The 24,894-nt window shown below is 41.1% G+C and overlaps 1 protein-coding gene across 10 annotated transcripts in view; it reads right to left on the reverse strand.

The window, feature by feature from the left end:
- Positions 1-24,894, reverse strand: part of clasp2 (cytoplasmic linker associated protein 2) — a 673,953-nt gene that overhangs the window by 409,488 nt on the left and 239,571 nt on the right. For all 10 annotated transcript variants that reach the window (XM_068032254.1, XM_068032248.1, XM_068032247.1 and 7 more), the window contains exon 8: positions 15,154-15,294. In XM_068032254.1, coding sequence (XP_067888355.1) covers positions 15,154-15,294 — 141 coding nt within the window. The remainder of the gene's footprint in view (positions 1-15,153; positions 15,295-24,894) is intronic.

Below are 24,894 nucleotides of genomic sequence, written 5' to 3' on the forward strand. Positions count from 1 at the left end.
GAACAAAAGGGACCCAGTAGTTACTTCCCCAATACACAGAAGTGGTCAGACCAGTTTTAGTCACATGACTAACTGGCTGTTGCAGAGAATTTGAAATTCCAACAAAAGATTCGAAGAGAACGCCATGTGCTCATGGACTGAGAACATCTCCTCACCTGTCTGCCTGCCTCCATCTCTTTCCCACGAAACAGAATGTTGTCAAGACACGTAAACTCAGAGAAAGGTGTCCTATGTGAACAAGGTTTTAAGACGACTATTGGGCCCCAATGAAACCCAAGACCAGATCTTCAATCAAGGACTAAAGCGAGCTCGAGAAATAGTAACAAGATATTGCCTCAAACTGTTCTACTTATCTTTTCTTCTGCTCTTTTCTATCCCTACTTGCACATGCGTATCGTGTGTGCATGCTAACCTGGGCGCATCGTATATCTGTAGGCATTAACCATATTAGAGTTTAACTTTAAGGCTTAATAAGTTTTATCTTTCTTCTTTAAACCAAAGAAAGCCTGTTTGTGCTCATTTCTTTGCCTTATAATTGGAAAGTTGAGAACAAGGATGCACAAATGGGAAGCTCAAAACACAGTGTGTTTAAAATTAAACCCTGTTACAATAAGACCAGGTGAAGACAGCAAAAGACCCCTCGACACATTTCTCACCTGGTCCTAACAGTACTATAAGATATTTCTCTTTGTGGATGCTGATCTCTATTACATCTCTCATGCCAAACTTTCTCTCCAAGTGAGTTTGGAACACATGCAATACTATAGGGTCATTAGGAAAAAAGATGTCAGAGGCCAGAACACTAAACATATCACCAATTCTAATTTATTCACAGATGACAGCTCTAATGTTTGGACTGAAATGCTTCCAATAACAATTACTTCCAATGTTAGCTCCATTTCAAACATATCCCACTGCTGGTAAAACTCTTACCCACAACTTTCTCACCCCCTGAAGTTCAACGTCTCCAGCACCCTCCCTGCCTGTCTCCACGAGATCCAAATCATAGAACTGTTACAGTGCAAGAGGCGGCCATTTGGCCCACTACGTCTGCATTTTGACCTGCTCTCCTAATGAGAATTTTACGTGGTGCCACTTCCTCGCCTTCTCCCTATAACCCTGCACATTCTTCCATTTCATATAAAAGTCTAATTCCCTTCTGAATGCTTCAATTGCAACTGCCTCCACCACACTCACAGGCAATGTTTGGACTGAACCGCTTGCTGCTTGAAAAGTTTTTCCTCATGTCACTTTTGCTTCTTCTACCAATTACTTTAAATCTGTGCCCTCTTGTTATCAATCCTTTCGCAAGTGGGAACAGTTTCTCTCTATCTACTTTGTCCAGACCCACCAAATTGTTCAGCTCTCCAATGCTCACGTCCTATCCAGTCCCAAAGCCCCTAACAAGTGCTTGACCCATCAAATCTATTCCATCCAGATTATGTGTAATTCCATCCTTTCCATGCATACTATATGATCTGGCACTTTCCTCTCACAACCAATTGGTCACCTAATTAAACACACTAAAAGGTGGTTAACTATTTCCCTGGGGAACAAATAAGAACTAGGAGCTGGAGTAGGCAATTCAGCCCCTCTACCCTGCTCAGTCATTCAATACGATCATGGTTGATCTCATCTTGGCCTCAACTCCGCTTTCCTGCCTATTCTCCATAACCATCCAACCCATTACTAATTAAAAATCTGTATCTCCTCCTTAAATTTACTCAATGTCCCGGCATCCACCGCACTCTGGGGTAGTGAATTCCACAGACTCACGACCCTTTGAGAGAAGTAATTTCTTCTCATCTCGGTTTTAAATCTGCGATCACGTATCCTAAAACTATGACCTCTCGATCTAGATTGCCCCACAAGAGGAAACATCCTCTCTACGTCTACTTTGTCAATCCCCTTAATCATCTTATACACCTCAATTAGATCTCCTCTCATTCTTCTAAACTAGAGAGTAAAGGCCTAAATGGCTCAATCTCTCATCAGACAAACCCCTCATCCCTGGAATCAATCTAGTGAACTGCCTCCAATGCAACTACATTCCTCCTCAAGTAAGGGGACCAAATCTGTACGCAATACTCCAGGTGCGGTCTTACTAATGCCTTGTACAGTTGCAGCACCACTTCCCTACTTTTATACTCTATTCCTTTAGCAATAAATGCCAAAATTCCATTTGCCTTATTACCTGCTGTACCTGCATACTAATTTTCTGCGATTCATGCACGAGGACACGCAGTTCCCTCTGCACCAAAGTACTCTGAAGTTTCTCTCCATTTAGATGATAATTTGCCTTTCTATTCTTCTGACCAAAATGGATAACCTCACACATCCACGTTAAACTCCATCTGCCAAATTTTGGCCCATTCACCTAACCTATCCATATACATTTGTAAATTTCTTATTTCTTTATTGCAACTTACTATCCTACCTATTTTAGCGGCATCTGCAAATTTGGCTATAGTACCTTCTATCCCTGCTTCCAAATCATTACTATAGATTGTAAATAGTTGGAGCCCGAGGACCGAACCCTGCGGCACTCCGCTAGTTATATCTTGCCAACCAGAAAAAGACCCATTTATCCCGACTTGGTTTTCTGTTGGTTAGCCAATCCTCTATCCAAGCTAATAAATTGCCCCTAACCCTATGTAACCTTTTGTGTGGCACCTTATCAAATGCCTTCTGGAAGTCCAGATATACTGCATCTACAGGATCCCCATTATCCACTTTGCTGGTTACAGCTTCGAAGAACTCTAGCAAATTAGTCAAACACGATTTACCCTTCATAAAACCATGCTGACTCTGATGGATTGCGTCTTGACTTACTAAATGTCATGTTATTACTTCCTTAATAATGGATTCGAACAATTTCCCAACAACAGATGTTAAACTAACTGGTCTATAGTTTCTTACTTACTGCCTCCCTCCCTTTTTAAATAAGGGCGTTATATTAGCATTTTTCCAATCCACTGGAACCTTTCCCGCATCCAGGGAATTTTGGAATATTATAACCAATGGATCCATTATCCCCGCTGCCACTTCCTTTAAGACCGTAGGACGTAGGCCATCAGGCCCTGGGGACTTGTCTGCCTTCAATCTCAATAGTTTGCTCAGTACTTTTTTCCTAGTGATGATGATTGTTCTAAGTTCCTCCCTTTCTATAACCTCTGCATTACCGGTTACTATTGGGACGGTACTAGTGTCCTCCACCGTAAAAACTGAGGCAAAATACTGATATAGTGTGTCCGCCATTTCTGTGTTCCCCTCTATTAACTCCCCAGTCTCATCTTCCAAGGGACCAACATTCACTTTAGCTACTCTTCCTTTTTATATACTTATAGAAGCTTTTGCTATCCATTTTTATATTTTGTGCTAGTTTTCGTTCATAATTTACCTTTGCTCTTTTTATTTCCTTTTTAGTAACCCTTTGTTGATCTTTAAAAGTTTCCCAATCTTCCAGCCTGCCACTGGCCTTTGCAATATGGTATGCCTTAGTCTTCCTGCCCAGTCCACTAGGGCCAAATCTGTCCTCATGCCTTTGTTTAACTACAGAATGCTCGTGAGGGACTCCAGTTTCTCACCCTCAAACTGAATTTGAAATTCTAGCATGCTATGTTCACTCTTCCCTAGAGGATCCTAATGATGAGATCATGAATTAATCCCACCTCACTACATAATACCAAATCTAGAATAGCTTGGTCCCTGGTTGGTTCCAAAACATATTGCTCCAAAAAACAATCTCTAATACATTTAATGAACCCTCCCTCGAGGCTAGCCTTGCCAATTTGATTAATCCAGACTAGATGCGTATTAAAATCACCCATGAATATAGCCGTACATTTCTTACAAGCCCCCAGTATTTCCTGGTTTATACTGTGCCCCACTGCGGAACTACTGTTTGGGGACCTATAGATTACTCCCACCAGGGACTTCTTTGCCTTCCTATTTCTTATTCCTACCCAGACTGATTCTACATCTTGATCTTCAGTGCCTATATTGTTTCTCACTACAGCAGTGATCTCTTCCTTTACTAACAAAGCTACACCGCCTCCTTTTCCTTCCTGCCTATCCTTCTGAAATACTGAGTACCGTTGGATATTCAATTCTCAAACCTGGTTTCCCTGCAACCACGTCTCAGTTACTGCCACTAAATCATACCCATACGTCTCTATTTGCGCTGTTAACTCATTTATTTTATTCCGAATGCTTCGTGCATTCTGATACAAAGCCTTGAAGTCCACCAGCTCCCATATCATGCAGGTACAACACATCGCCTGGCCCTGCATCTCTAATTTATTTAATTAGATTTTAATTTGTTTTTAAAAAAATTTCTGACTGGTCTTCAGTTTTTTTTTAAAATTCGCTTTAATTTTTAGTTTATATACTAATAAACCGATCAAGCCTTACTCTATATTTGATTTCAATAAAATTTAATTAAAAGCTTACCTGAATACTGACCCCCAGCAGCTGTTTCCCTGCTCTCACTGTAGAATGTGACGACACTCTGATGTCACTTTGCGATTTTCCCCCCGCTCCGCTCCTGCTGCGCTCCTCTCTCTCTCTCCCGCTCCTCAGGCTGTGCTCCTCCCTCTCTCAACCGAGAACAGATAATGAACCAACCCCCTTTTAAAAGTATTAACTTATTTTTCATCATTCACTTTCTTTCAGGGTCTATTACATACATTCATTATCCTGAAGGGAAACTACAGACTCCTTAATGTTATTTCTTTCCACATGTCTCACCTTACATTACCTACATTAAAATCTATCGCCCATACCTCAGCCCACTGCATAGCCAGATTAAATTTATCAGAAAATGATAAAGCTCTTTCACTGCTACTACAAAGACAAAGATGTTGACAAACCACAACAGCCACCTAGATTATTCACAAACATTTTCAACAGCAGCAATCCCAAAACAGATCTCTGTGGAATATTGCTGGTTACCTTTCCCGTAAGCGGAGCATTTTCCATTCATCACTGTCTACTGCTATTAAGACAATTCTCAAAATTTTTGAGCAGGCGATTTCTCAAATATTCCGACAGCTACAGTAGAAATGCCGTGAACAACAGATGCCCCTCTACATTGCTTTCATTGATCTCACCAAAGCCTTTAACCTCGTCAGCAGACGTGGTCTCTTCAGACTACTACAAAAGATTGGATGTCCACCAAAGCTACTAAGTATCATCACCTCAATCCATGACAATATGAAAGGCACAATTCAGCATAGCGACACCTCATCAGACCCCATTCCTATCCTGAGTGGTGTGAAACAGGACTGTGTTTTCACACCTACACTGTTTGAGATCTTCTTCCCCCTTACTTGATCGTTTCCCAGTCAGTCAGATTTAAGTGATACCGAGAGTTCTAACAACTTTCTTTTCTTAATTTGTGGACCAAGATAAGTGGAAAATAGCCAACTCAAAGACAGTTTTAAAATTGCCTGTTTTCAGGTGGTACTGACATAGGATCAATAATTCACCTGTGCGATTTATAAGTTATACCATAATCACCAGAAATATAAGTGCAGTTGAAGGAAGATAACTTTTGCACTCAGCTTAGGCTGTTTTCACTCTGTTCTACTTGTAATTTTGGTCATAAATGTTATACACTTCCTGCTCTGGATCTCACCAACGCAGGGAAGGGAAGTACTGTTTCAGACTTCTTTTACACCACCAGGAACTGTATGTACCAGATCATTTTCTACCAAGTACCTAATCCCAACAGATTCACTCCAGTTATGTCCACAAGTTCAGCTCCAATCTAACTGCAGCTTGTCACAAAAACCCGCTGTCCAATTCCAACCCCAATCATTGGCTTTGTAACACTGTTTCACAGAAGCTCAAATTGGGTTTCAATAGCAGCATCTCTTTAACGCACCCACTCACCACCCCCCAGTCCCACCATCCACCCCAAAGTAGTCTGCAACCCTCTGGTCCGAACATGATGCCATTTGCCTGCAATGCCTCCATGTTACCATGTAATCTAAAATACCAACATATCCATAATTAGAAACATTCTGAAATGAGAGAAATCATTGAAGATGAGATCGACAATAAACAAACAAATGCAAAATTTACATTATTTACTGATCTGACTCAGTAAAATGCTAAAATATTAATGATATTAAGCAAAATTTGGAAATGCTTTATGAAATGTTAGCTAGGAAATACAAAAACGATCATCCAATATAACTAACATGTTAAAATATTCTTTAAAATGACAAATAATGATGCATATGCATTAAAAATGTAAACAATGTTAATTTCAATTTTTTAAATGATAATTTAATTGGAATAATATTTCTTGTGGATGATTAAATGAACACATTATCAACTGAAATGAAGAATATAATGAATAAATCAATGGCTGCTAAAGCAAAGTTATTTATGGAGAAACATTTCAGGAGAAACCAAAATTTGTGCAAAACAATCCCGACCTTGAATCACCTGGGAAGCGGCGCTGAAGGCTGGATGGGAGGGGGGAGAAGAGAAGACAAAACGAAGAGGTGGGAATGGCCCTGCGGTTCAATCCTTGGCAAGAAAAAGAATTAGGGGAAAAAAGTCAGGAAAGATAGCAGAGGGAAAATGTAATGTACAGCAGGTGTCTAGGAGACAGAGCCTGGAGCAAGCTTTAAACAAAAAGTACCAAAATGGACAGAAGATGACAAAAGACTGCTGTGATGAGGAAACAAACACAGTAGGGGATGGGGTGAGGGGGTTGTAAAAGTGGATTGGCAGATACAAAATATCATTTTGCTGGAGAGAAATAAGGAAAACTGAAAATTAAAATGAAAACAAACCAATAGCAGCATTAAGATCAGAGGCTCACCAGAGGCAGACATGCACAAAATTGACACAGTATATTAAGAATAGAGCCTTGTTGGGTAGAGGTTGTGTGGATCCAACAGGTCACAAAAATTATTTCATAAAATGCGCAGGGGGGGGGGTGGATGTTGAAGAATTGCAGCAAAGCATATCTATGGCCCAAAAAAGCAGAAAAATGCCAGAATTGGGCCTCAATAAAGATTTCAGATAATGATCTGAAACAATAAGGGAGTGCAGTGTCAATCAGGAGTGTAACACACTTCAGCAGCAGGCAGTTAAATAAATAAAAGTTTGGGAAAAAATCAAAAGTACTATAGGTGCTGGAGGGAAAGTTCAGTTTAGTAAATCCATTTTCTTCTCAAAAGAAAATGGAGACAAAGTGGTCTAAAACATTAAATGTTTAAATTAATTTTTCAAAAGATCTTTGAGATAAAGATCATACATCTGTACAAACATCACCTACGTGCAACACCATCATGACTGAAACTGCAACAGGTAAGGTGAAACATCCTTACAAAAAACTATTAAACTTAAAAGGTTTCAGAGTAAACTCTGGGAATGGATAAGAAACTGACTGAAAATAAGAAACAAGTACTACTTTGGAGTTACATCAGAGTGGGGGTGCAAGTACTGAGTGGGGGAGCTCAGGACTCACTGCTGGAACCACTACGGTTTTGAATTTACATAAATAATGCCAAAGTAGGAGGGGTAATGGAATCACAAGAGGCAGTTAGGAAATTACAAATAAGTTGAACTATATAACTGGGTAACAATGACAAATGAAATGTAATGCAGACAGAAGTAAAACATACATAGATAAAATAAAAATAGGCAAGCATTCCCTGAATTGTGCTGAAATAGCACAGAATCACACTGAAAAAGGACATAGCTAGCCAATGCAGAGCAGCATCAACACTGCCAATACAAAATAGCCAAAACAGTGGAACCTAAGTCAGATGAGTTAATGAGCAAACTTTGTAGTGCTCTAAAGAGACTGAATTTGGAATACTGCATTCAGTTCCAGTTGCCAAGAAACACGATAAACATTCAAGTGCTGGAGGCAGCACAGAGAGCCATGAAGCTGATCCCCAGTGATCACATTAATATACCTGCCCAATTCTCTTCATGTACCTGAAACGTAGACCATTCTCTACACACATGATCATTTACCTGCTGTATATTTTCAGCTTTTTGTTTCATTTTTCTAGCAACTGCAGTGTGCTTTTTAAACAAATATGTTTGTTTGCTGGATAAATACCCTGATTAATTCTGTCATTTGCATCGATTAAAAAACCCTAAATGTTGAATAATGGTAGTATTTGCATACGATGCCCTGCCATATCAAACACTTTTCCTTTAATTCCTGAAAATAGTGTTCAATTGTGACTGCCAATCAAGTTGGGCAAGAAAATTCTAACAGTGATTTTCTACTATCAGTCAATTGGGGCTTTCCTTTTTTAAAATCACTATCCCACAAAAAGTTAGTTCTTGTATTCAGCATGCTGTAGTGTAAAAGCCATCAATCTGTTAGCATTTCGATCAAAAATATAACAATTACATTCTGTACCTTCAACTCTGCTTGCAGGTTGTTATTAAAACAAGAGACTATGGCCCCTAAAATCACATTTCCCACCCTGACTGCATTGCAATGCCACCAAAATTAAGCACCGGGTTTCAAATTTCTTCATGTTATTCACTCAGATAAAAAAACACATCACTGTGATTAAATTTGAATCTTCTTTCTTTTCTTTCTTTCTTTTGGGCCTCCTTATCTCGAGAGACAATGGATACGCGCCTGGAGGTGGTCAGTGGTTTGTGAAGCAGTGCCTGGAGTGGCTATAAAGGCCAATTCTGGAGTGACAGGCTCTTCCACAGGTGCTGCAGAGAAATTTGTTGGTCGGGGCTGTTGCACAGTTGGCTCTCCCCTTGCGCCTCTGTCTTTTTTCCTGCCAACTACTAAGTCTCTTCGACTCGCCACAATTTAGCCCTGTCTTTATGGCTGCCCGCCAGCTCTGGCGAATGCTGGCAACTGACTCCCACGACTTGTGATCAATGTCACACGATTTCATGTCGCGTTTGCAGACGTCCTTATAGCGGAGACATGGACGGCCGGTGGGTCTGATACCAGTGGCGAGCTCGCTGTACAACGTGTCTTTGGGGATCCTGCCATCTTCCATGCGGCTCACATGGCCAAGCCATCTCAAGCGCCGCTGACTCAGTAGTGTGTATAAGCTGGGGGTGTTGGCCGCTTCAAGGACTTCTGTGTTGGAGATATAGTCCTGCCACCTGATGCCAAGTATTCTCCGAAGGCAGCGAAGATGGAATGAATTGAGACGTCGCTCTTGGCTGGCATACGTTGTCCAGGCCTCGCTGCCGTAGAGCAAGGTACTGAGGACACAGGCCTGATACACTCGGACTTTTGTGTTCCGTGTCAGTGCGCCATTTTCCCACACTCTCTTGGCCAGTCTGGACATAGCAGTGGAAGCCTTACCCATGCGCTTGTTGATTTCTGCATCTAGAGACAGGTTACTGGTGATAGTTGAGCCTAGGTAGGTGAACTCTTGAACCACTTCCAGAGCGTGGTCGCCAATATTGATGGATGGAGCATTTCTGACGTCCTGCCCCATGATGTTCGTTTTCTTGAGGCTGATGGTTAGGCCAAATTCATTGCGGGCAGACGCAAACCTGTCGATGAGACTCTGCAGGCACTCTTCAGTGTGAGATGTTAAAGCAGCATCGTCAGCAAAGAGGAGTTCTCTGATGAGGACTTTCCGTACTTTGGACTTCGCTCTTAGACGGGCAAGGTTGAACAACCTGCCCCCTGATCTTGTGTGGAGGAAAATTCCTTCTTCAGAGGATTTGAACGCATGTGAAAGCAGCAGGGAGAAGAAAATCCCAAAAAGTGTGGGTGCGAGAACACAGCCCTGTTTCACACCACTCAGGATAGGAAAGGGCTCTGATGAGGAGCCACCATATTGAATTGTGCCTTTCATATTGTCATGGAATGAGGTGATGATACTTAGTAGCTTTGGTGGACATCCGATCTTTTCTAGTAGTCTGAAGAGACCACGTCTGCTGACGAGGTCAAAGGCTTTGGTGAGATCAATGAAAGCAATGTAGAGGGGCATCTGTTGTTCACGGCATTTCTCCTGTATCTGACGAAGGGAGAACAGCATGTCAATGGTCGATCTCGCTGCACGAAAGCCACACTGTGCCTCAGGGTAGACGCGCTCGGCCAGCTTCTGGAGCCTGTTCAGAGCGACTCGAGCAAAGACTTTCCCCACTATGCTGAGCAGGGAGATTCCACGGTAGTTGTTGCAGTCACCGCCGTCACCTTTGTTTTTATAGAGGGTGATGATGTTGGCATCGCGCATGTCCTGGGGTACTGCTCCCTCGTCCCAGCACAGGCATAGCAGTTCATGTAGTGCTGAGAGTATAGCAGGCTTGGCACTCTTGATTATTTCAGGGGTAATGCTGTCCTTCCCAGGGGCTTTTCCGCTGGCTAGGGAATCAATGGCATCACTGAGTTCCGATTTGGTTGGCTGTAAGTCCAGCTCATCCATGACTGGTAGAGGCTGGGCTGCATTGAGGGCAGTCTCAGTGACAGCATTCTCCCTGGAGTACAGTGTTAATAAATATTACTGGAAATTTAAGATCTTAGCCAGGCCCAAATATAATGGGACAAAAGCAAAATACTGCAGCTGCTGGAAATCTGAAATAAAAACAGAAAGTGCTGGAAACACTCAGCAGGTCTGGCAGCATCTGTTGAGAGGGAGAGTTTAACATTTCAGGTCTGTCACCTTTCAACAGAACAGAGAAAAGTTAGAAATGTAATAGATTTTGAGCAAGTGAAAAGGGGGAAGGTGGAAAGAATAACAAAAGGGAGGGTTTGTGATAGGGTGGAGGACAGAAAAGAATAAATGACAGCAGATTTCATTATACCTAGACAAAAGGAGCGATAATGGGGCAAGTAAAGATACAAAAGATGCGTCTAGCAGAGGTGTGAATGGCACAATAGCAGCCACCCAAATGCAAAGCACAGGGATTATGAAAGAAACAAGCAAAAAAAACAAACCAGCCAAAAGGCATGAAACAAAATGGGAGCAGAGGTTATGATCTAAAATTGTTGAACTCAGTGTTGAGTCAGTCAATAGATTTTGAGAAGGATTTTTTTTAAAAAAGTGGGTTAAAGTGGGATCAACTCAGATGAGTTGACAGGAATTGAGAGGCTCCAGACGGCTTCATGCTCTGCCACAATAGTAGAATGGAGGAATGTGATGCATAGGAGGACAGATCGTCAGTGGAAGCAAAGAATGTGAGTTGATTGATCAGGCTTGAAGAGGTTGCAGAGGTAGGTTAAGGTACAGCATTGAAGGGACTTGTAAATGTGAATGTAGATTTTGAATTTGATCTGTTGGGAGATGTGGTGTAGATATAAAGGCAACAAGGACAGGGGTGATAGTTGAGCAGGGATATATGCGTGGCAGGATGTGTGGAGTGGAGTTTTAGACAAGTTGTAGATCTGTCAAATACAAAAATATGAGATCAGTCTTAATGGAACATGTCACTGCTGGTTGGAAATTGTGTTGGTAAATTGTCAATAAGAAATTGAAGCTTTTTTAATTGAAACATCACCCAAGAATAATTTACAAAAATATACATGGGATTATGTTACAAATTTAATAAAGTATATCCTCCTTGCAATACAAATTTCATGTCATCAACTTGGTCGGGCAAACATCATCAAATTAGGAACATATGTCTATAAAAGTCAGATAGCTTCTCCAGCATATTTCACACATTATGCCCATGATTTCACATCCTGCCATCGAGTCGGATTCTGCCCTGTACTCAACTCAATACTCTGCCCCCACATGCTCCTCTTTGAGAGGAAACGTGATTCTTTATTGCAGATATTTTTCCCATTCCTTTATTTTCTCACTTTATTATTTACCTTCTGTCCTCATTTTCTTTCATCTTGTGCTCTCGCTCACTTCTTCACCCATTTCAAATGATCAGTTACTCCTTTAAGGCCTCTGACTGTGAGTCTCTTTGGCTTAGTCCAGTTTCCCCTGTATGTACACCTGCTCTCAGCTCCAGTTTTTTTTCACATCCCACGCCAATTTAGGAACAGAAAATTTACAACACAGAAGCAGGCCATCTGGCCCATCGTGTTTATGCTGACTGAAAAAGAGCTATCCAGCCTAATTTCACTTTCCAGCTCTTGGTCTGCAGCCCTGCAGGTTAAGGTACTTCAAGTGCATGTCCAACATTTTTTATTAAATGCAGTGAGTGTTTCGGCCTCTAGCACCCTTTGAGACAGTGAGTTCCAGACCCCACCTCCCTGTGGGTGAAAACATTTCTTGACTGTATAATCTTTCCACCAATTGCTTTAAATCTATGCACGCTGGTGACTTCAGCACTGAAAGAAATAAATCTTTCTTATCCACTCTATCTAGGCCCCTCATAATTTTATACATCGCAATTAAATCTGGTCTCAGCCTGCTCTGTTGCAAAGAAAACCACAGCCTATCCAATCTTTCCTCATAGTGAAAACACTCTAATGCTGGCAGTATTCTCATAAATCTCTTCTGTTCCTTCTCTAGTGCCATCACATCCTTTCTGTAATGTGGTGACCAGAACTTTCCGCAAGACCTCAGTTGTGGTCTAACTAGTGTTTTGTACAGATCTAGCATAATTTCCCTGCTCTTATACTCTATGCTTTAGTTAATCAAGTAAAGTATCCATATGCCTTGTTAACCACCTTATCTACTTGTCCTGCTATCTTCAGGGATCTGTGGACATACAATGCAAGGTCCTTCTGTTCCTTTACACACTTCAGTATCCTACCATTTATTGTGAATTCTCTTGCCTTGTTTGCCCTCCCCAAATGCATTATCTCTCACTTTTCCAGACTAAATTCTATTTGGCACTTTGCCGCTCACCTGACCAGTCCGTTGATATCTTCCTGCAGCCTTTGGCTTTCTTTCTCACCATCAACCACACGGCCAATTTTCAGGTCATCTGGAAACTTCTTAATCATGCCCCTTAAGTATAAATCATTGATATTTCTCACGTAAAGCAAGGGATTCAGTGTACTAAGCCCTGTGGAGCCAGCCTTCCAGTTTCAAGAACACCCATTGAGCATTGCCCTTTGCTATCTGTAACTGAGCCAATTTTGTATCCAAATGGCTGCTTTCCTTTGGATCCCATGAGCTTTTCATTTTTAACCAGTCTGTCATATGGGACCCTGTCAAAGGCCTTGCTAAAATCCATGTAGACAACTACATCAAATCTGATACCCTTACCCATCCTCAATGTTATCTCGATCAAGTTAGTCAGACATTACTTTCCCTCAACAAATCCATACTGACCGTCCTCGATTAATCTGTGCCTTTCTGCATGACAATTTATACTGTCCCACAGAAATTTTTCCAATACTTAGCTCACCACCAAGGTTATGCTGAATGGCCTGTAATTACTTGGGCTAGCCCTTCCTCCTTTTTTATGTCTACAGTCCTATGCCAAGTGGGTTTCTTTTTATAAAGCAGTAAAATGAAATGAAACAGCTTCAGGCTAGACCTGAAGCTTAAGCCAGAGGAAGGACATGAAAGTAAATGTGCAAAATTTATAGCAGATATAGGAAGTTGTTGAAAGAAGCAGAGAACAAAACCTGAAGCTCAAGTTCACAAAGGGCAAAACCATGAACTGGGTCACAGGCCACAAGTTCAAACTGTTGCTGTAGTGGAAGGTACCCAACTGTCTATCAGGTCAAAAGGTTGACTATATATCAAACATATTCCACAGAGATCATAGATGGACTATTTTTTTTTTAAAGCTGGAAGTGCAATGCTGTGATGTCTCGACTCATAATCATACACAAAGTTGTATGCTTCAAATATAAATGTATACACAATATCCATTTTGCAACAGTATTCCAGCATCATGGTTGCCAAAGAAATGAAAGGTACAGTAAAACAGGACTGTACTGAAGACAATTGTAAGGAAAGCGGGCACATATAATGAGGGGAATCGACTGCAACAGCAATTTATTGAAATTGAAACTATGGTGTACATTTTCTGGCAAAAATGCTGATCACCTTCTTCAGCTCTGTAGTGGTTAAGAAGTATTGACACCATAGTTACACAGTGAAAGGTATAATGAAAAGCAGTGCTCAGTACCTGCATATATATCTGTGAATACATGTACATTAACTGCCTGCTCACGACAGCAATATAAATGGGCACTGAAAACTCCTTTGCATACTTGCATTGATCGAAGTGGTAAAGCAAGACGTAGACAGAGTTGGGGACTGATATTTCAACAAGAAAGCTATGCTTGGAGTTGAAATTTCCCTAACTTGGAAAAGAAGTTATTTTTCGGTCGAGGTGAAGACACCCGATTAGCATCTCCCTACCTCTTAAAATGTTCCGATCATGCCCATTACTGGGAGCATCACTGAACAACACCATCACAAATAAGGAAGCCTCAACTTCATACCAGCTGAAGGACACTCTGGAGCTCACTGATCGAGGAAACCATGTGAATATTACACACCTGCAGCATACTTCACCAGGGTGGGCTAGTTCCAGAGTGGCTCTCTAGCCACTTTGAAGCTGAGGCCCACACCTCTTGTTATGAAACTACCCAGATGTCAGCTAACTCAGGACACCATGCAAATTTTCCAGTTTGTAGCATGGTGTCCTGGGGCTGGTAGGCTTCAGAGTGGCCTTTAGGCCAGTTTCATGTTAAGCCTCACATTCTCTACTGTACAACAACTCATGACACACAAAGATGCTCCCTGGAACTGAAATCATTAGTGTGGCCTAGTAGGGAGGGAAACAATACAAGGGACACAAGGAACAGCTGGAAAATATACACTTTAAAAAAATCTAGGATAAGGGCAATAGTTTGAACAAATGTTACTTGTGCATTTTCTTTCCTGAGTCAATACTGCACTAGTCACTAGTATTTGATATAGTACAACAGGTACAGTTTAACAAACAACACATCATCATAAGATTCACGAAATTTGCTGCTGGTCAGTATGCTGAACATTTTCTCTATACAGCATTCCCAGCAACCCCAAAAATGAATATCTTCAAATATCTTTCCTTAGTAAAGTCATCTCTGTTTGGTCAGATGCCTCATCAAATACAGGGAAACATTTTCAGAAAAATAAACTGAACAGGCAATTTCATCATTTTTCACAAAAGCAATATAAATTGTCCCTTCAGTATTCATGCCAATTAAATCTTTGCTTGAAAGGTAAGTCACATTATTAAATGCAATAGAAGAAAGAATCAGTGCCACAGTACCTGATTTAGATCCGGGTGCAGAAGCTGATCTTTTGCTGCCAATGCTTCCACTTCCCATTTTCTTAGTAGTAGATACCTTAAATGTAGAACTGGCTGATGGTCTGTTTCCATCAACGGACTCCTCATCATCAAAGCTCTTATCTTTAAATAAAAAATATACATATTAAAGCTACAGTAAACTGTGAATAATCAAATATCATTTCTAGTTCTTGTTAAAAGAATAATACCAATCACCATTACTATGATTTTCATTTTCATTTTGTAATCACACTGGTCATGGAGAATGAAAAAATACCCACCCTGGCGAAGTAGCATTAATCTAGCCTTTTCCATCCTATATATCAAGCACTTCAACCAACCTAAAATAAACCTGCAATCCAGTCTATTCTACTGACATTTCAAATCCTGTTTTAAATGCCAAAATGCACTTGTGAAGCAAATCCTTGTTTCTGCTGCTTTTGTATGTACTCCAGCCTACACATCCTCCCACTTTGTGCCACTAGCTCTCTGCCTTTTCCATCCAGATTCTGCAACTTACAGGCACAGATCCTCTTGCAAATCAGCCGTCTCATATCCTTTTTAAAAAAATGCTGTCAATTCCTCTCATGCAAGACGCTCCCAATAGGTCACATGACCAATGTAAGCCAATTTTCAACAACAATCACTTCAGGCCACCATCTCAAAATACTCGCCATGAATACAACAGAGTCTTATTCCGGCATCTTTACCCTTTCTCCTTTCACTAGGTGCTCAGCAGCCAATCAGCTAAGAGATGACATCATTTTACACAGCCAGTGCCGGATAAGAAATGAAAATTCCTCATGCATATAAATCCTGTTCTCATACACAACTGTAATTCCTTTATTGCAGGTTCTACCAGATTCAGTCTGCTCAGCTGAAATAAGATCCAGCACTCAAGTCAAAAAGTAAAGAAGCTGTATTGTTTTATACATTTTATATCCTTTCACCTCCTTCAGTTACACAGCTAATGATACTTCAATAATCAATAGTAAAACATCTTTCATTAGTGGGGCACCTTTCATTTTGTATGTTAAACTGGAAACAGCTTTTGATTTTAACCAACCAATGAATACTCCATGATACAAGTACAATACTGCTGCCTGCATTTCTGAAGAGATTTTTAATTTGTTGGCCTAGAGCACAGCTGTGCTGATTTAACCACATAAGCATGTGGTTCTATGCTGCTGAAATTGAGATTTAATTAATTAATGCCAATGAGCAGGGCGAGGCCCAATTGTTTTGTTTTGCATCCTGATCAGTTCCTTAAAGCCAAATACAATGGTGCTAACAACAACTTATGTTTGTATAGTGCCTTTAACATAATGAATCGCTGCAAGGCGTTTTGCAAGAGCATTATAAAAACAAAATATGAAACCGAGTCACATAAGGAGATATTAGGTGAGATGACCAAAAGCTAGGTCAAAAAGATAGGTTTTAAGGAGTGCTTTAAAGAAGGAAGAGAAGCGGAGAGGTGCAGGAAGGGAATGCCAGAGCATCGGGCCTAGGCAGCTGAAAGCACGGCAAACAATGGGAGAGTGACTAAAATCGGGAAGGTTCAAAATTAGATGAGCGCAGATATCTCGGAGGATCGTAGGGCTGAAGGAGATTGCAGAGAGAGGGAAAGGCAAGACCACAATTATTTATTTATGCGGTTTGTGGTATATATTAATGATTTTGACTTGGGAGGCATGATTGGGAAATTTGCTGATGAAACATTGGCCATCTTGTTGATAGTGAAGAAGATAGCTATAGAATCCAGAATGATATCAATGGTTTGTTTGAGTGGGCGGAGAAGTGGCAAATGAAATTCAAATCTGGAGGTCATGCATTTGGAGAGGGCAAACAGAGCAAGGGAATACACAATAAACGGGAGGATATTGAGAGGGGTGGAGGAAGTGAGAGACCTTGGAGTGCCTGTTTATAGGTCCCTGAAGATGGCAGGACAGGTGGATACAGTGGTGAAGGCGGCATGCGGAATGCTGTCCTTTATTGGCCGAAGTATAGAATACAAAAGCAGGGATGTAATGCTCGAACTGTATAAAACACAGGTTAGGCTACAGCTGGAGTATTGTGTATAGTTCTGGTCATCACATTACAGGGAGGACATAATTGTTTTGGAGAGAGTACAGAGGAGATTTACAAGAATGTTGCCAGGGCTTGAAAGTTGCAGATATGAGGAAAGATTGGATCAGGTAGAGTGTTTTCCTTAGAACAGCGGAGGCTGAGGGGTGACTTAATTGAGGTGTACAAAATTGTGAGAGGCCTAGATAGAGTGGACAGGAAGGACCTGTTTCCAAGAGTGGTGGAGGCAGAAACCCTCATGTCCAGATATTTTTTAAATTCGTTGAGGGTTTCTGCCTCTACCACTCTTCCTGGCAGTGAATTCCAGACACGCACCACCCTCTGGGTCAAAAAAGTTTTTCATCATGTCCTGTCTAATCCTCCTACCAATCACCTTAAATCTGTGCTAGTGGAAACAGGTCCTTCCTGTCCACTCTATCTAGGTCTCTCACAATTTTGTACACCTCAATTAAGTCACCCCTCAGCCTCCGCTGTTCGAAGGAAAACGCTCTACCTGATCCAATCTTTCCTCATATCTGCAACTTTCAAGCCCTGGCAACATTATTGTAAATCTCCTGTGTACTCTCTCCAGAGCAATTATGTTCTTCCTGTAATGTGATGACCAGAACTATACACAATACTCCAGCTGTGGCCTAACCTGTGTTTTATACAGTTCGAGCATTACATCCCTGCTTTTGTATTCTATACTTCGGCCAATAAAGGACAGCATTCCGCATGCCGCCTTCACCACTGTATCTACCTGTCCTGCCATCTTCAGGGACTCCAAGGTCTCTCACTTCCTCCACCCCTCTCAATATCCTCCCGTTTATTGTGTATTCCCTAGCTCTGTTTGCCCTCTCCAAATGCATGACCTCCAGATTTGAATTTCATTTGCCACTTCTCCGCCCACTCAAACAAACCATTGATATCATTCTGGATTCTACAGCTATCTTCTTCACTATCAACAAGATGGCCAATGTGTCATCATCAGCAAATTTCCCCAATCATGCCTCCCACATTTAAGTCAAAATCATTAATATATACCACAAACCGCATAAATAAATAATTGTGGTCTTGCCTTTCCCTCTCTCTGCAATCTCCTTCAGCCCTACGACCCTCCGAGATATCTGCGCTCATCTAATTTTGAACCTTCCCGATTTTAATCACTCTCCCATTGTTTGCCGTGCCTTCAGCTGCCTAGGCCCGATGCTCTGGAATTCCCTTCCTGCATCTCTCCGCTTCTCTTCCTTCTTTAAAGCACTCCTTAAAACCTATCTTTTTGACCTAGCTTTTGGTCATCTCACCTAATATCTCCTTATGTGACTCGGTTTCATATTTTGTTTTTATAATGCTCTTGCAAAACGCCTTGTAGCGATTCATTATGTTAAAGGCACTATACAAACATAAGTTGTTGTTAGCACCATTGTATTTGGCTTTAAGGGATTGATCAGGATGCAAAACAAAATAATTGGGCCTCGCCCTGCTCATTGGCATTAATTAAATCTCAACTTCAGCAGCATAGAACCACATGCTTATGTGGTTAAATCAGCACAGCTGTGCTCTAGGCCAACAAATTAAAAATCTTTTCAGAAATGCAGGCAGCAGTATTGTACTTTGTATCATGCAGTATTCATTGGTTGAGGAAATTGCTGCTCATCCAGTATGAGATGCCGGATAAACAGTCTGACAATTTAGTAACAGTCAAGGAATTGAGAGAGATAGTGGTGAGGTAGAACTGGGCGTCGTCAGCATTCATGTTAAACTATCACTGTGCTTTCGGATGATGTCGCCAAGGGGCAGCATGTGGATGAGAAATAGGAGGGGGGCAAGGAAAGATCCTTGGGGAGAAAACCAGATGATGCAGGAATGAAAGGAGTGGCAATGTAATCTTATGAAGTATTGAAAGTAGAGGTTTTTTAATGTGCAATTCTGTAGATACCCTTATCCAGTTTCAGCACCCCAAAGGTCAATACAGAATTCAAAAACAAGGTACTGTAATGAAATGAAGAAATACTAGAAGTCTTTTTCAAATTAATTTCAAATTTTAACAAATTTAGAAATATGTCCAGAGACCTTCAACCTTTGTACCTAAAAAGTATTTAATAACTTAATAGTTTGCATAAATCCTTATGCTAATTAAGAACCTATCAAATGGCAATATTTCTTATAGCAACTGCAGCCAACTTTACACCTTGGATTGGGAAATGAAAATTGCAGATTAAAGGTACAAAATTCCTCTTTAATACCCTATTACTATTATGGAACTGCTTTCTGATGGAAAGAGTTCCACAATATGAAATGACCATAACACATCTTCACCAATGTTAATGGAAGGTCTATACAAGCCAGCAACTTTGAGTGTATTCTATTCAATTTATATTCAAGTGGAGTAATTTACGTAGGGGGTCAAGCTAATTCTGCCATGCTCCACCTCAGCCAAGATGATGGATGAGTGAGGGGATCCAAGCTTCAGCCAATGGTGCACATGCATTGGGAAACTTAGCATTCTGTAACCTTCTTTCTGTCCATATGAAAAAGCACCCAGCCTGGTATTTAGCAAGTTTCTATAACTGAAATCCACAAGTGAATGAGAATATACACTCCAAGGTGCAGCACATTCATGGTCTAATGTGCAACACTGCCTTGTTACTTCTTTTGATTTGAACAGGAGAAATATCGATGTTATGTAGATTAACTTTAAATTCTTTTTAATTTGTCATTTATAGAAATCAAAATGAAAATAATTGTTTTTGTATTCAGTAGTGTGACAGAAAATTTACCGAAGAGTTAACCAATTTAAACAGAAACTTAAATGCTTAGATATAGACTTTTGAAATGAATGCCCATGTGGCCTAAATGCAGATCAACTGCAGCAAACAACCAGAACTACTTAGTCAATGTTTCAATGTGCAGTGAAAGTAACCTGGACATCACTTTAGGTTACAAATTACCCTTCATTCAACCTGGATTTAGGTAGGTTAATTAAGTAAGCAAGAACATGGCAGATGGAACATTATGTGGAAAATTGTGAAGTTATCTACTTTGCAAGGAATAATAGAAAAGCAGAGTATTTTTTAAAATGGTGAGATGGTTGATATTCAGAAGGACCTGGGTGTCAATGTACATCAATCATAAAAATTTAACATTCAGGTACAGCAACCAAGAAAGCAAATGGTATGTTAGCATGTATTACAAAGGGATTAGAATGTAAGAGTAAAGAAGTCTTACCCCCATTGTCAAAGGCCTTGGTGAGACCACACCTGGAGTACTGGGTACAGTTTTGATCTGTTTACCTAAGGAAGGACATAACTTACTCCAGAGAGAGTGCAACAAATGTTCACTTCTTGTTTCCTGAGATGAGGGGATTATCCTATGAGGAGAGGTTGAGTAGACTAGGCCTACATTTCCTAGAGTTTAGAAGAATAAAATGTGATCTCATTGAAACACAAAACTCTGAAGGGGCTTGGCAGGGTAAATGTTGGGAGGGCCATCTAGAACTAGGGGTCACTTTCTCAGAATAAAGGGTTGGCCATTTAGGACTGAAGAGGAAAAAAATGTCTTCGCCTCGAAGAACCTTTGGAATTCCCTATCCGGAGTGGTGGATGCTCAAGCGTTGAGTATATTCAAGTCAGAGAACGAAAGGTTTTTCGGTACTAAGGGGATCAAGGGATATGGGGATAATGCGGGAAGGTAGATGATCAGTCATGATCTTGTAAAATGACAGAGCAGGCCCCAAGGGCCAAAAGACCTAGGCCGCTCCTGTTTCTTATGTCGTGTTCTCATTAACCTGGGAGTACCTCGCTCCTTAAATAACATTAGCAAAAGTTGATTTTAAAACTCACACAGAATCTCAAGCAACATAAGGAATACAGTTAATCTATGAACTAACAAAAGCTGGAATACTCAAGTTTTTTTTACTTCCCTATTTCTTCAACTTTATTCTGCCTCAATCATTCAATTTATTTGTGTCGTTCTCACTCTTATCTTGGAGTGCTCAAGACTGGAGTGGGTGTAAATCAAACTTTCTCTTCCTCAATAGTGTTTAATATACTATTGGTATGCAGTTGAACACAGATCAGAAAGGCACTGGCCTGATCTCTAGTTTTGATTTGTGTTAATGAATTTCAGAGGGGATAGCAATGGGAATATAATTGGTCTTAGGATCCACATGCTTTGGAGTCATCAAATGGAAAAGAAGGCTCTCACTCCTGATTAGTCACTTTCTGGTCATTACCAGAAGAAAGGTTACAGATTTTTGATCTACAAGGGAGCCCAGTATTATGGGGGCAGCAGGAAAGTGGAGTTAAGGCCTTTAAGGCCAGAATCAGATCAACCATGATCTTATTGAATGGCGGAGCAGGCTTGAAGGGCTGTACTGCCAACTCCTGCTTCTATTTCTTAATGATCTGATGAAAACATGGCATTATAAGTAAGTCAGGTTGGCCGCCACTCGTTCAATTATTCCCATTTCAAACAGACTGTTGATCATAAAAATGGGCATATGGGTGAGGTTCCAGTGTGCTGCCAGAACTCATGGAAACATACCACAGTCAGAGGTGCCTTAAAGGAAGAGAAGTTGGAGGGGGATAAAATGGGTTTTCAATTCTTCCTTCTGTTGAAATAATCCATTTGAGATGTCAATATGACAGATTTCTGTCATTCCATTTAGTCCTTTTAGAATGGAATGTTTTCTGATGGATTAGAGCTAAGAATCCCTCAGTTAAATCTATTTTCTTCAAGGCTATTAGGTCAGCCTCAAAGTACTGGGTGAAGATGTGCCTGAGTTGGCCACCTAAGCGTACAAATCTGCTTCAAGGAAGTCTTGGGGCTCTCTTTAGCCCACAGTTATCAGGATTATAAAACTCTGGCCGAGTCTTCGACAGAATTCTCAGGAATTGAATGAAGGAACAGAATGCATCCATAAAATTCAGTGAGTCACTGTTGAAACTAGCTCTAGAGTTCCATAACAGAGATCATCTCTCATTCTTCTAAACTCCAATGAGTATAGGCCCAACTTGCTCAACCTTTCTTCACAAGACAACCACCCAGGTCGCTCTGTTCTTGTACCCTCTTTAAATTTATATCATTTAGTTTATATTGTCTCTCCTCATTCTTACTACTAAAATGCATCACCTCACACTTTTCTACATTAAATTTTATCTGCCATACGTACTCTCATTCCACCAGCCTCTCTATGTCCTCCTGAAGTCTATTACTATCTTCCTCACTGATTACTACACTTACGAGTTGGGGGCTTGACAGGGTAGATACTGAGAGGATGTTTCCCTTCATGGGGGAATCTAGAACTAGGGACAAGGTTCCAGAATTAGGGGTCTTCCATTTAAGATGGAAAGGAGGAGGAATTTCTTCTCTCAGAGGGTTGTTAATCTTTGGAATTCTCTTACCCAGAGAGCAGAGGAAGCTGGGTCATTGAATATATTCAAGGCCAAGTTGGACAAGGGAGTCAAGGGTTATGGGGGGCAGACCAGAAAGTGGAGTTGAGGTCACAATCAGATCAGCCATGACCTTATTGAGTGGCTGGGCATGCTCGAGGGGCCGAATGGCCTGTGCCTGCTTCTATTTCTTATGTTCTCTTCTGTTGAGAAGCACCTGCATCAAACCAATTCTACAGTAATAGTCTTCAAAGTTCTTTGCCTGGGAAGCTCCTGCAAGCGTTTACCCACATCCAAGAACCCTCTAAAATGCAGTATTCCTGTCCTAAATTTTGAACATGAGAAAGATGACTGAAAGTTTGGATGAAAAGACAGATTTTGAAGTGGCTTATAAAGAATTAACAAGGCAGAAGAGTTTGGGAAAGGAGTTCGAGAGAGTGGGAATGAGATACCTGAAGACTGTTGCTACCACTGATAGAGTGGAGGAAAGGAGGCCAGAACCTGAAAATCAAGGTGCACAAACAGGGCTGTAAGCATCATTGGGCTGAAATGAAGACTCGCCACATTGTCTCCCAGTGTTGTTCTTTCGTAGGACATAATGTGGAACGCTCTCACATGAGGTCACCCCTTCCTCCTGCAACCTTTAGGCTTTCAGACCCGCAAGCTCATAACTAATACATTAATTAATTCAAACATACATCTGAACATACGAATTAAGAGCAGAAGTAGGCCTTTCAGCCCCTCTAGCTTGATCTGCCGTCTTTCAAGAAGATCATGGCTGATCTGTTTGCATCTCACCAACCCCCGATAACCTTCGATTCCCTGCTGCCTTCAGTGATCTATGGCCAAGTACACCAAGGTTCCTCTGACCTTCTGTACTTCCTAGGGTTCTACCACCCATTGCATATTCCCTTGCCTCGTTAGTCCTCCCAAAATGCATCACCTCACACTTCTCAGCATTAAATTTCATTGGTCACTGCTCTGCCCATCTTACCAGCCCATTTATATAGGCCTGCAATCTAAGGCTTTCCTCCTCAGTATTTACGAGACCACCAATTTTCGTGTCATCTGTATAATTAAAGCATAACATTCTTACTTTTATTTTCAAGTCCTCTCGTAATAAAGGATAGCATTCCATTCGTCTTCTTTATTACTTGCTGTACCTATATACCAAGATTTTGTAGGTGGGACCAGTACAAACTGGACGGGTTATACCTGGGCAGGACCGGGACTGATGTCCTAGGGGGAGTATTTGCTAGAGTGGTTGGGGAGGGTTTAAGCTAAAATGTCAGGGGGATGGGAACCTTTGCAAGGAGTCAGAGGAGGGGGGAATCAAAGAGAAGAACAAAAGATAGTAAGGGGAATAAGAAGTGATGGGCAGAGAAATCAAGGGCCAGAATCAAACAGGGCCACAGTGAAAAATAGTGGGAAGGGGACAAGTAAAGTTAAAAATACAAGCCTTAAGGCTTTGTGCCTTAACACGCGGAGCATTCGCAATAAAGTGGATGTATTAATCGCGTAAATAGATATAAACGGGTATGATATAGTCGGGATTACAGACACATGGCTACAGGGTGACCAGAGATGGGAAATGAACATCCAGGGGTATTCAGGATTTAGGAAGGACAGACAAAAAGTAAGAGGCGGTGGAGTTGGTTTGCTGGTTAAAGAGGAAATTAACATAATAGTGAGGAAGGATAATAGCTCGGACGATGTGGAACCTGTATGGGTACAGCTGAGAAACACTAAAGGGGTAAAAAAACCATTAGTGACGATTGTATATAGACCCCCAAACTGTAGTGGTGATGTTGGGAATGGCATTAAACAGAAATTAGAGACGCAAGCAATAAAGGAACATGTGTAGTTATGGGTGACTTTAATCTGCATGTAGATTGGGCAAATCAAATTAGTCACAATACCGCAGAGAAGGAGTCCTTGGGGGTATACAGGATGGTTTTCTGGATCAATACGTTGAGGAACCAAGTAGAGAACAGGCCATCCTAGACTGGGTATTGTGTAATGAGAGAGGAATAATTGACAATCTAGTTGTGCGAGATCCCTTGGGGATGAGCGACCATAATATGATAGAATTCTTCATCAAGATGGTGAGTGACGTCGTTGATTCTGAGACTAGGGTCCTGAATCTTAATAAAAGAAACTGCAAAGGTATGAGGCGCAAGTTGGCTATGATGGCCTGGGAAATGTTACTTAAAGCGATGACGGTGGATAGGCAATGGCAAACATTTAAAAAGAGTGCATGGATGAA

The sequence above is a fragment of the Heterodontus francisci genome, chromosome 5, assembly GCF_036365525.1.
Source record: "Heterodontus francisci isolate sHetFra1 chromosome 5, sHetFra1.hap1, whole genome shotgun sequence".
NCBI lineage: Eukaryota > Metazoa > Chordata > Chondrichthyes > Heterodontiformes > Heterodontidae > Heterodontus > Heterodontus francisci.